This window comes from Lolium rigidum, chromosome 4 (genome assembly GCF_022539505.1).
Source record: "Lolium rigidum isolate FL_2022 chromosome 4, APGP_CSIRO_Lrig_0.1, whole genome shotgun sequence".
Classification (NCBI taxonomy): domain Eukaryota; kingdom Viridiplantae; phylum Streptophyta; class Magnoliopsida; order Poales; family Poaceae; genus Lolium; species Lolium rigidum.
This window is the reverse complement of record NC_061511.1, coordinates 132370225-132381910: the sequence shown is the minus strand read 5'-3', so window position 1 is coordinate 132381910 and position 11686 is coordinate 132370225. Positions and strand designations below refer to the sequence as shown.

Genomic DNA, 11686 nt, shown 5'->3' with positions numbered 1-11686 from the left:
GGCAAGTGAAAAAATATGAGCAGCCAAAAATAATTCAAGAAAAGAAAGTTTTATAGTACATAGAGGATGACATGCGGGTCCCGAGTTAGCAGCAGCGGTATCACCGTTTGAGAGGCGGCAGGGGATCGAAAGAAAAAGGCAAGTGACCAAATTTGAGGTGCCAAAAAAAACTCCAAGAAAAGAAAGTTTTATAGTACATAGAGGATGACATGCGGGTCCCATTTAGCAGCAGCGGTCTCAACGTTTCCAAGGCGGCAAGGGATCAAAAGAAAAAGGAAGTAGCCAGAAATCAGGGGGTCAAAAAAATCCAAGAATAGAAAGAATTTTGGTTCATAGAGGATGACATGCGGGACCCATGATCCCGCATCGTAAACGGCTCGATCGGAGAACGTTGAACGAGATGGCGCGATCGAGAAAAAAACAATGCCGCAGAGGCTGCCATCCGGGCCCTACATCCCTCGGCGGTGCGGATTTGCGTTGACTCGGCCGGCGAACCCGAGAATTCGCGATGCACCACGTCCCGGGCCACCATACGCGACGTTTTGGCCGCTTTCGTCGGGCTAGGTGGCCTCAAAAACGAGAAAAAAAAGTTTTGACATGCACCACGGAGGGACCAAAATCGTCGGCCATGGTACACCAGCAACCACGGCGCGACTTCAACTTCGTCGGCCATGGCAACTTTTCTTGTAGTGAGTGGGTTCATGCCTCCATTGAATCTGGGACAGTGACAAAAAGTTCTAAGGTTGTGGATGTGTTGTTGCCACTAGGGATAAAACATCGATGCTTTGTCTAAGGATATTTGTGTTCATTACATTACGCACCATACTTAATGTAATTATCTGTTGTTGCAACTTAATACTGGAAGGGGTTCGGATGATAACCTGAAGGTGGACTTTTTAGGCATAGATGCATGCTGGATAGCGGTCTATGTACTTTGTCGTAATGCCCTGATTAAATCTCATAGTACTCATCATGATATATGTATGTGCATTGTTATGCCTTCTTTATTTGTCAATTGACCTACTGTAATTTGTTCACCCAACATGCTATTTATCTTGTGGGAGAGACACCACTAGTGAACTGTGGACCCCGGTCCATTCTTTACATCTGAAATACAATCTACTGCAATACTTGTTCTTTACTGTTCTTCGCAAACAAACATCATCATCAACACTATACATCTAATCCTTTGTTTACAGCAAGCCGGTGAGATTGACAACCTCACTGTTATGTTGGGGCAAAGTACTTTGATTGTGTTGTGCAGGTTCCACATTGGCGCCGGAATCCCTGGTGTTGCGTCGCACTACACTCCGCCACCAACAACCTTCACGTGTTCCTTGACTCCTACTGGTTCGATAACCTTGGTTTCTTACTGAGGGAAAACTTGCTGCTGTACGCATCAAACCTTCCTCTTGGGGTTCCCAACGGACGTGTGTCTTGCATGCTATCACGTACTAGCTGGCAGCCCCATGTATATTTGAACCTATGCTACTATATATCATTGGATCCAACAGGGTGGTCAGCGTCGTCGTGGTGGTAAAGAAGTTCAAGCATACACAGTACACCGGCCAACCTACTACCTCCGCGAGGTGCTGAGTCTAAGCAATGTTACCCTCGCTACTAGAAGCTGGCATATGGAGTAATCTTCATGGCCAGAAAACTGAGACACTACTTCTCATAACAGAGGATTACAATGGTGACCGATGCTTCCATGTCTTCGGTTTATGGGAAGTGCGATGCAACCATCCAAGTAGCCAAGTGGGAAACTGAGGTAGCCATCTTCAAGATCAACTACCAACCCCGCAAAGCAATCAAGACACAAGTTCTAGCCAAATTTCTTGTCGACTGAGTGGCCCAGATTACATCTGTGCCAGATCTGCCATACTGGAATCTTTATTTCGACGGATCTAACCAAATCGAGGGCTCATGGGCTGACGTTGTGCTTAAATCATCCAAAGACGATAAATTGAAGTATGCGAAGGTACATATATAGCGCACACGGTTTTTCTTGTTGCAAACCGTGTGTGGTTAGGGGCCCATTTGGGCCCATCAAACGCAACCCTAACATATTTTTTTTTTTGGATATATAAGGACCACCAGGTCCCCGTCCGAACTCACTCCACGACAGCCACCAATCCAGATTTAGAAAAATGCAGGTCACTTTGCTCCCGTTGAGCACTTGGTCGGTATGGCGGAAGCTGCTACCTAGCTTCTACAGTCCCGCCTCGCCAGAACGGAGATGACATCTCCGCGGGCTTCTTCATGATCGCATCGGCCAAACCTCGCCGTCAAACTCCGATACCGCCGATCAAGCTGTCTCGTCCTCGCCACCCCCACCGTCGGAGGTATAGGTTCTTTCTTGTGTTTTTTGTTTAAGTTGATCATGGATCTAATGCATAACATAGTTAGCAAGGCCGGGTCCATTAGAATATTGTGTTAGGATCGGTGAGTTTCGGTTTTCTTAATCACTGCCACAATTAGCAAGGCCGGTTTCATTAGAATAAGCCTGGATGTTGTGTGATCTCATGTGTAAGGTACCATGTTCTATATATTATTTTGTACGCATTGCCGGATCTAATCTTAGCTAGGGGATGCACCATGTTCTAACTGGATTGAATTGCTTTGTTAAACAGTAGGATTTTTCACCACTTATGTCATTGTGTATTGTTTGATCTATATGTTCATGTGTATAGCATAGCTTCATCGGATCCATTGTGTAAGTACAATTATTTTCATGTGTTAGATCTACACATTACTATTTCTCCAATCTATTTCCTATAATTAACTATAGCTATCATCCTATAACATGGATTGTATTTTGGTAAGACTGCATAAGAAGTTGATTGGCTGATTGAGGCCAATGGTGTCTCCTGTTCACTCCGAGTACTCCGAATTAGTAAGACCCTAAATCATTTCTTCTTAATCAGTTTAAGTCTAGCTATCATGTGTTTGGTATGTTCATATTCTAACTACAAATATTTGTTTGGGCAGTTTGTTTCGGATGATATACCGACATCTTTTCATAAGGATTTGCAAATCGTTGCTATTGCGATGTTTTGGTGCACTGCATAACACATTTTTTTAAGTTAAGAGTGCCTTATGCAGTGTTGCAAGAATATCACAAAGGTGATGAAAAGAGCACTGAAGATTCTCAATGAAGGTTGACCATTTATAATAGAACCTTATGTTGCATGGAGGCAACGGCGTAACCAAGAACTATTTCTGTAGAACTCTCGTTCTATAGCTAGCAGTTAATCCATGTCGAAATACATGTGTACATGTGGTGTATGAAATGTACAATCAAATATAAATGAGTTATCTACTTTCTTGTGAATGCAATGTTGAGTTATGGGCTACTGCGGACAGTTGGGCATTGCTTGTTGCATATATGAAACTCAGCGATGCTGATAGAAACCAAACAGCTAGTTAAAACAAACGTATACCATATCGGCTACTTAGTATTACCATCTATGTACTAAGTTTAGGAAGAAATAGGCGGAGGCCCATGAGGAAACGGACATGGAGTCGAAGCCCAATACATATCAGCATAGGAAAGTTAGGCCCATATTAGGTGACCGACTTATACGATGTAATTACTCCTCGTGGTTGAATCTGAGACCTAGCCTAGTATATATAAAGGCTTAGGAGGAGCCACCTAGGGAGACAGATTGAACCACACGTGATACCTTGTAACCCTAGATCTTGCATAATACAATCTCGCCCGCGTTCTCCTTCCTACAAACCCAAATCCATCATTATAGGCATTGACAAGGTTAACCCTTTGTCATAAGCCTAAATTAACGACAACGTTTGTGATCTTCCAATCTGCTAATGGTCGAATAGAGAGCACCGTGGGTCACGAATCAGCCAATCACACATGATTTCATGTAATGAACAGGGTGCAACACTGGACCCCGTCGCACACGGTTTTGGAAACCATGTGCTATGTTTTTGCGTATGGTCCATCCTCACCTTGTGACGGTTAGGTTTACCGTGTGCGACAAGTCAATTCAGCCGTATGTAAAGGGCCGATATATAGTAGTGATCGAGCTTGTAGGTGTAGCGGGAGAGGCCACTTGAAAACTCACTTTGGGTTAATCAATGTATGTGTTTTATCATCGTTTATTGAATAATAGGATAAAAAAGACTTTATGCATCATTTCAATGCAAAGGGCAGAGATTCAAACTTCTTTTCGAGGAAAAAAAAAACTACAAGTACCAGTGAGGTTTGACTCAAATAGATAATTAGGAGCATAATTTTATTTATTGCCAACACATTCTTACTAGTCCTTTCTGCTTACTAATCCAGGTAAATGAAAATCAAGGCGATGGATTACAGAATGCTGACCTTATTCGTCTGTTAGTGGGAGGTGTAGGGTAGGTCGAGGCCGTGGAGCCATGTGCGTCGAACTGCCCCGGCCAATAGAACGCGAGGCCGTGGCAACGCTCATGTCTCATCACAGGAATAAGTGAGATGTTTACTCAATTGCTTGCGCTTTTTTGGTTTCCTTTTTCTTTCTTTGAGAAGGGTTAGTGAGTGCTCGGGGAGCGCCGGCAAACGGATAAGCCAGCTGATCGAGACCTGCAATGAGATCAATAAGATAAGCAACCAGGGACGACGACGAGGACGCAGGCTCCGACTTTGGGCCTGCATTGACTGACCACTAGCTCGGACCAGACAAACCCATGTTCTTGGGAGCATACGTGGGTTAAAGCTACACCCTGGAATAATCGCCCCACGTTGGTCTGCTAAAATTACTGTTAATAACGTGACGCGAGTTCTTAGCGTTGTGGGCGTTCTGTTTACTGCATTTTTACATTTCTACTAGTGCTGGCACCTAGGTTATGCACAGGCGGCATCCCTCGTAAGCCTGCGAAAGTATATTATCTAATATAGACTAGACTAATTTCTAAGAAATGTAATAATTAACCTAACCCATTTTAAGAATGAAACGAGGCGGATCGAGCAAAGCTTGGCATCTCTGTTTGCACTCTAAGATATCAACTGACCCTCCCTCCCTCCTGCACCCAACCCTAACCGCCGCCGCCATTGCCGGTATCGCCGCCGGGGCAAAGACCCTCGGGGCGTGGCGGCGGCGGGGGCCCTTCCTCGTCGCTGCGTGATGAACGGCGGCCGGATCCCACCTCCTCGACGCATGGCGGAGCAGGGGCAGATCGGATGGGATGGGCGAAGTGCGCTGTGGCCCCCTCCTCCCGGCGGCTGTCCCCTGGCGGACCGGCCGGCGCGGGTGGGTTGGGTGGTGGCGGCCTGTTTCCCTCCTTCCGTCGGCTCTCCCCCGCAGCACTCCAGCAGGGGCTGGGTGAGCGGCGGCCAGGCCCTCGGTCTGCACCATGCCCTCCCCCCGCCTCTCGTCAGTGCATGGAGGCGATCTCGGGATTCTTCCGCGATACGAGGGCGCCCGGGGCAGTAGCCTTGGGTTCGACGGAAGAGGTGGCCCTCTTCTTCGTCGGAGAGGGTCGGCCTGCGGTTGGTGGTGGTGGATCCTTGATCTATCACCGCGATCCAGCGGCGAGATGGAGGAGCATGGAAGCCGGCGATGGTGTCGCTGGTGGAGGGTTGGATTGGCCAGCCCGGGATGGTCGCCGACGTGGGGATCCGACCTGAATAAAGGATGCGGTCCTAGGGCATCTCTTGCGTGAAGAGGAGGACCTACCGGAGGCCTGGACTCGTGATCTGGTCGGGGGGTTGAGTTCCCAAAGGCTCCGCCGGCGAATGTAACAGTGCTTTGCGTGGAGTTTGCTGGATCGAAGGTATTCGGTCGTGTGCACCCATGCTTTTATTCCGACCGATTGGTTCTGGAGGGAGCGGCGCGAAGCTCTTTTTCTGTGTTGACATCAAGTGACTATGGATCCATGATGAAAGTCGGAAGAAGAGAATTTCATGAAGGCCGGATGGGAGGACTAGCTAAGGGAGGTTCAAGTCTCCGCGCTGTTGAGGGGCTTGCTTGGTGTTCCGGGCTTCACAACAGCGGTATGAAAGTGGGGGCGACAACACAGGTGAAGTGCAGAGTCCTACCTTTCAGGGTGAAAACCCAAGGTCTGGCCTTAACTGGTTGTGTCTGGCAATGACCTTGGTGGAGGCATTGTTTTGAGAGCGGGGTCTATCTTCAGGTGAAAACCCAAGATCTTTGATCGGGCGACGACGGTGCTTGAGCACTGTTTCCTTCTTGGAGGCGTCGTTTTTTGAAGAGTCTGTAATTCAGGTGTTGTTATGGCGGTGGATGCATTGCTGTTGTTAGGCCCGAGATACTGTAGCGGGACTTTTGTTTCATAGTTTTTTTTCCTTTTTTTGGTTGTCTGCATCTGTAGTGCCATTAGGGTGGTGCGTTGTTGCAGAGGCTGGGTGTAATTGGTATCTCTTGATATTAATATATTCCCTTTATCAAAAAATATCAATTACACATAGCCTCTGCAACGACGCAGCGCCCTAGTGACAATATGGATGCACACAGCCAAAGAAAAAAATACAGAAAAGAAAAAATCCAGCTACAAACATAGCACACTTATGTTAAACGTAGAGAATCTTTCCTGGATCTCTGGCCTGAAACAGTGCTTTCAGCATGTACTGTCGAAATTCGGATCGGCCGCACTCAGGGAAAATAGTTTTCTTCCATGGTGATAGGAGACGATAAACAAGATGCTGACACTAAAGTGAGCTTTTCCGATACAAGAAAGCACCAAAAGTCAGTGAAGTCACGGGTATCTTTGTGCTAACCATCATACTTGATTGAAGCTAAAAGAGAAGCTATCATGCTTGGTTGACAAGGCAGGCAGCCACATCTCTCTAAACAATCAGCCGGTTCCAGGCAACCAGATGTGCATGGACACCTCGTCATGCAACTGACGTCTGGGTGTGTCCCATTTCCACCCCAGTCCTGCTCTGAATCATGCGTGTTTCCAGTTTCTTATGGTATATGAGAGTGGACGAATAGAACCTGCCGGCATATGAACCTGCGTCAAGTCGTTATGTGATTGGTGCAGAAATATGTGTGGGGTCTACAACTAAAGGTAGGTATTCTCTGTACCATGAAAGTAATCAGAGCTGAATACATGAGTGTGGGCCCCGTTTGTGGGCAGAGAGTGTGTAAAAAATGGGCAACAACCATACTGGTCCCCGCACGAGAAATTCACTCGTGACACCCGTCCCCTTCCCACCTCTCTCTCTCCCGAGCTCTCGTCTTTCTCCACAGCCGTAACTGTAGCAGCTACATCAGGCTACTGCTCGTCGCTCTGAGCTTCGAAAGCGGCAGAAGCAAGATCAGCCTGTCGATGCTCCAGTGGTGTACCGATTGATCTTGCAAATCAGAGATGGGGTTGGCACAGCCGATTCGTGCCGCCCGTCGCAGGTCGCCTCCTCTGCGTCGCATCAGGTCAGGTCACGCCGCTTCTCCTCCCGCGCTGATTCAGCATCGTGCTTGACGACGGACGACGCGTGCGACGCGGCGACTTCTTCCTCCTCGTCGACGAGGACGACGGCCGGTGTGCGTTGTTGCTGCCTTTGCAGCCGGACCCGCTTCAGCGACGGGAGGCGGCGTCGTTGAAGACGGAGGGTCGTCGACGCGCTTGTCCGCAGCGACGGGGAGAGTCGCTGTGGCGCGCGGCGTGCGCGAGCAGGGCGGCGCGGCCGCAGCAGAGCACCACGGCCTCCTGCTCGTCCCGGCCCGGAAGGTGGCGGCGTGGGAGACGGAGGGTCGTCGACGGGGAGCTTCGCGGTGGCGCGCGGCGTGCGCGAGCAGGTCGGTGCGCCCGCGGCAGAGCGCCACGGCCTCCTGCTCGCACCAGCTGACGGCAGCGCATCTGGTCGCGCGCTCCAGCGAGGACTTGTGGTCCACGCCTCCATTCGCACGGTCCAGCGCCTCCGCGGTGCCGTCGCCGCCGCTTTGTACATACTCTGACGGATCTTGGGGCTCGAACGCCATCTCCGACACCGATGGCCACGGGTTGGACGTCGCTGGCGAGGGAGAGTGCCTTAGCTGGTACGGGAAAACTGGTCCCCCCACTCCCGTCTCTCTCCTCTGTGATGGGTCCCATCTATGTGTATTCATGTCTGTATTGTTGACTTCATCGTAAAAATTCCAACCTGCTGTGGCAGGGCCCATCTCTGTGCTAGCCAATGGTAGAGCGAGTTCTGGCCGGAGCATATGCCAGCCGGTTCATCCGAGGATTTTCCCTAAATAATGCAGCTATACAAGCGATAGTAGAGGGAAATACAGAGTGGCTCCCGGGTGCCACACACCCCTATACTTGGAAAAATAAAAAAATATATTAAAAAAAGTTTTAAAAAATTTAATTTTTTTTGGAAATCAAAGATTATCAGGTATTGTACCTGAAACAAAATATTTTCCTAGAAAATTACTTTTATTGTATCCTGGGTAAAAAAAATAAACTCGAAATGCCCCATGACCAGGTACTATTCACTTTTTTTTTGTCATAATTTTGTCTTTTTTGCCCTGGTGTCCATGGGAATCATTTTGTGTCCAACCATTTTTTTTTACGAGTACAAACTTGATCATCTTCTATTTCCAGGAAGATTCAATTTTTTTTTAACTTATGTAAATTATTATAATTTTTTTGTCTATGGGGGTGCGTTGCACCCAAGAGCCAAAAGTCCGCGTTACGATAGTAGACTGCTTCAATACCAACCGATTTATAGTGTTTTCCGGAAGCGATCGCTAGTCTTCGAGCAATTCACAGGTAAAACACGCTATCGCTATGTGTGTATGCATTGTATTGACTGACCGGACCCTAGCTATGCCGTATCAAGTACGGTTAAACCTGCTACTACTTGTTCTCGTTTTTTAACACCTCCGGCTCTACAGCTCTAACTTATATTAAAACAAAGTCAGCTTAATCATAACAAGTGCTACTTGTGTAAAATATGTGGGTTAATCTCAAGATCGTAAATATTAACTTGTTGCTTGCGCCACTTAATTTAGCACATGTGGTGTAAAACACAAAGTCACCTGCCATTGTTGTATTATAGTGTGTATATATACAACGGATGTAATGTTCTTTTTACATGAATGATGGTTTTGGGCTTGCATCGGTTGATGCACATAGCAACACATTATTGATTATTCAAAAACAAACTAAGCTTCGATGTTGACTAAGTTGACTAACAAAAAAATTATGAAAACAGAGACTTATCCTAAATGGAGCTACAAAATTCTTGGGTCATCTCAACAGGTTCATAACCACACTTTTTCTTTATCATCATAGAGTACACATATGCACTTAGAGGATTTTTTTGTAATGGACGACATACACAACCATAATCTGCTGATATATGGCCTAAATCCGGATGATCGATGGAAGAGACACCAAACATAGCCAATAATTCTCGCTCCCACTAGTCGGCTGAGGTCCATGGTATTTCTCTATTCTAGGGATGCTTGCTTGATTCTCACCTCCGAATCACTTGATCCCTCGCCACGGTATCTCCCAACCCAAACCTTCTAATCCTACCAAAGTGAATGAGGAGATTGTATCCCCAGTCTCTTTGCATCAAAATGATGCACACTCCATTTTTATTTAATTAATTTAACATTCACTTTACATTTAGCAAAAATTACTAGTACAACTTATGGGAATTAGCCATGACAGAGAAATATGTAGTAGAAATATCTTCAGCGTGCTTTATGCTTTTCATAAAAGTGTCGCTATAGATTTAAAAATATATAAGTGTCGCTATACCGACTCCATGCCGCCTCGATCAGCTTATATAAACGACTGAACCCATCCATCCATTGCTCCCCTCCTCCTTACACAACTAGCTTGCCCACCACCCCTCTCGCTCGCAGTCTCCTGTTACCGGAGATGAACTGCTCCTTCCTCATCAAGGCAGCGCCGGTCGCCGTGATCGTGGCCTTCCTGGCGGCCACGGTGGGCGCATCCTCGTTCGTCTCCGTCGCGCCTCTCCCCTCCGACCTCCTCTCGTCCCCTCCCTTCCTATGGATCGCCGCCAACGTCATCATCATCTGGCTCGTCACCTCCAATCGCCACCACAAAACCGCCGGCACGGCCGTAGCCGCAGCCATGGACAACCTCTTTCCATCGTCCGAACATGACGTCTTTGCTGCGGCTCTTGACGCCGTCGTCGCGCCGGTCCTGGACTCGGTGAGGCAGCCGCGGGAAGCAAGAACGGCCAAGAGGCCGGCCGACCGCCCCCGCGTCCGCAAGAAGTCGGCCGACGAGGCAAAGCCGCCAGCAGCCGTCGTGGCGGAGGCCAAGCCCATGCCCATCTTCAAGAAGGAACGCAGCGAGGAAGAGAAGCCGACAGCCGCCACCGCCACCGCTGCCAAGCCCGACGACGCCGAGGACGTATCGATGGACTCCGCGTGGCAGTCCATCGTGCGGAGCGGTGTGGCGCGACCGGTGGTGGTGCCGAAGAGCGAGACATGGGGCGGCGAAGAGCTGCCAAGGATGCGGCGCACAGCCGACAAGGCCGTCGCCGCACGGAAGGAGATGCGGAAGTCGGCCTCGATGGTGCCGCCGTCGCCACCGCACCCGAGCGCAGCATCGTCGTCGTCGTCGTCTCCGATTGCGGAGAAGCAGGGGTGGCGCACCAGGGACGTGCTGGTGATGGCGCATGACGAGCTCCTGCGCCGCGCCGAGAGCTTCATCCGCAAGCAGCACGAGCACCTGCGCATCCAGCGCCAGGAGTCCGACCAGCGCAAGGCTATGGAGCAAGACCACCGCCCGCGTGCCCACGCGCTCATCCGCGTGTAGCCAGCCGACGTGGCCGACACATGACCGAAGACACTCCATGCATCGCCTATGCAAGCACGGAAGACTGTACAGAAGTTAGCTAGCTATCTACTTGCATCGTCAAGAGACAAAAGTGCATCGCCTTTGCATGCCATAGTTAGCTAAATGGAACGAAATACAGCATAGGTGGAGGGGAATCCGGCTATGGCTGTGAACTTAATTAGCAGATTGAAGCAATACGGGCGATTATGCACCGCATCCTCCTTCCATCGATCGATGTTTGATTAAATCCGCATGTAAGATTATGTGTGCGTGAGGGATCTTTACTACCAGCCAGTGCATGTATATTAATCTCTAAATAAATAGAGAGTAGTAACCGTTTCTTTGTTCCTTGGTAGTATATCTTGCTGAATCATATTCCCAATTTCTATTAAGTGCCTGGGCACGATCGTGTCTTAGCCGGTGCCCTCTTTTTCCTCCGTCCGATTCACGTGTGGTTGTCTGTGGGAGATATTGAGTTGGGCCCCACCACGAACGACCTTATCTTCTCCATAGGACTTCTTCTTCCATCGACATAGAGTACTGCTACCGGTGGATCTCCACGAACGCGACGCCGCCGGCCGCCACCTCCTCGCCCGTGCCGCCGCCGGCCGCCACCTCCGCGAGCGCGCCGCCTCCGGCCTCCACCATCGCGAGCGCGCCGCCGCCGACAGCCACCTCCACCAGCGCCGTCGCCCGTAGGGAAGGGAAGGAACTTCGCCTCGCCGTCGGCCGCCTCCGCCAGCCGCCACCATCGCGAGCGCGCTGCAGCCAACGGCCACCCCCACCAGCGCCGTCGCCCGTCGGGAGGAGAAGGGACTTCGCCTCGCCGTCGGGCGCGCCGCTGATCCCCCTCTCCTGGCGCCGTACCGCACGAGCCGCTGGGCCCTCTCTCCGATGGGGTCCAGCACGCCGCTGC

At 49.6% G+C, this 11686-nt stretch overlaps 1 protein-coding gene across 1 annotated transcript; it reads left to right on the top strand.

The window, feature by feature from the left end:
- Positions 1-9837: 9837 nt before the first annotated feature.
- Positions 9838-11117, top strand: LOC124705609 (translation initiation factor IF-2-like). Its single transcript, XM_047237317.1, has one exon. The coding sequence runs from the start codon at positions 9838-9840 to the stop codon at positions 10747-10749; it is 912 nt and encodes a 303-aa protein (XP_047093273.1). The 3' UTR covers positions 10750-11117.
- The last annotated feature ends 569 nt before the right edge of the window (positions 11118-11686 follow it).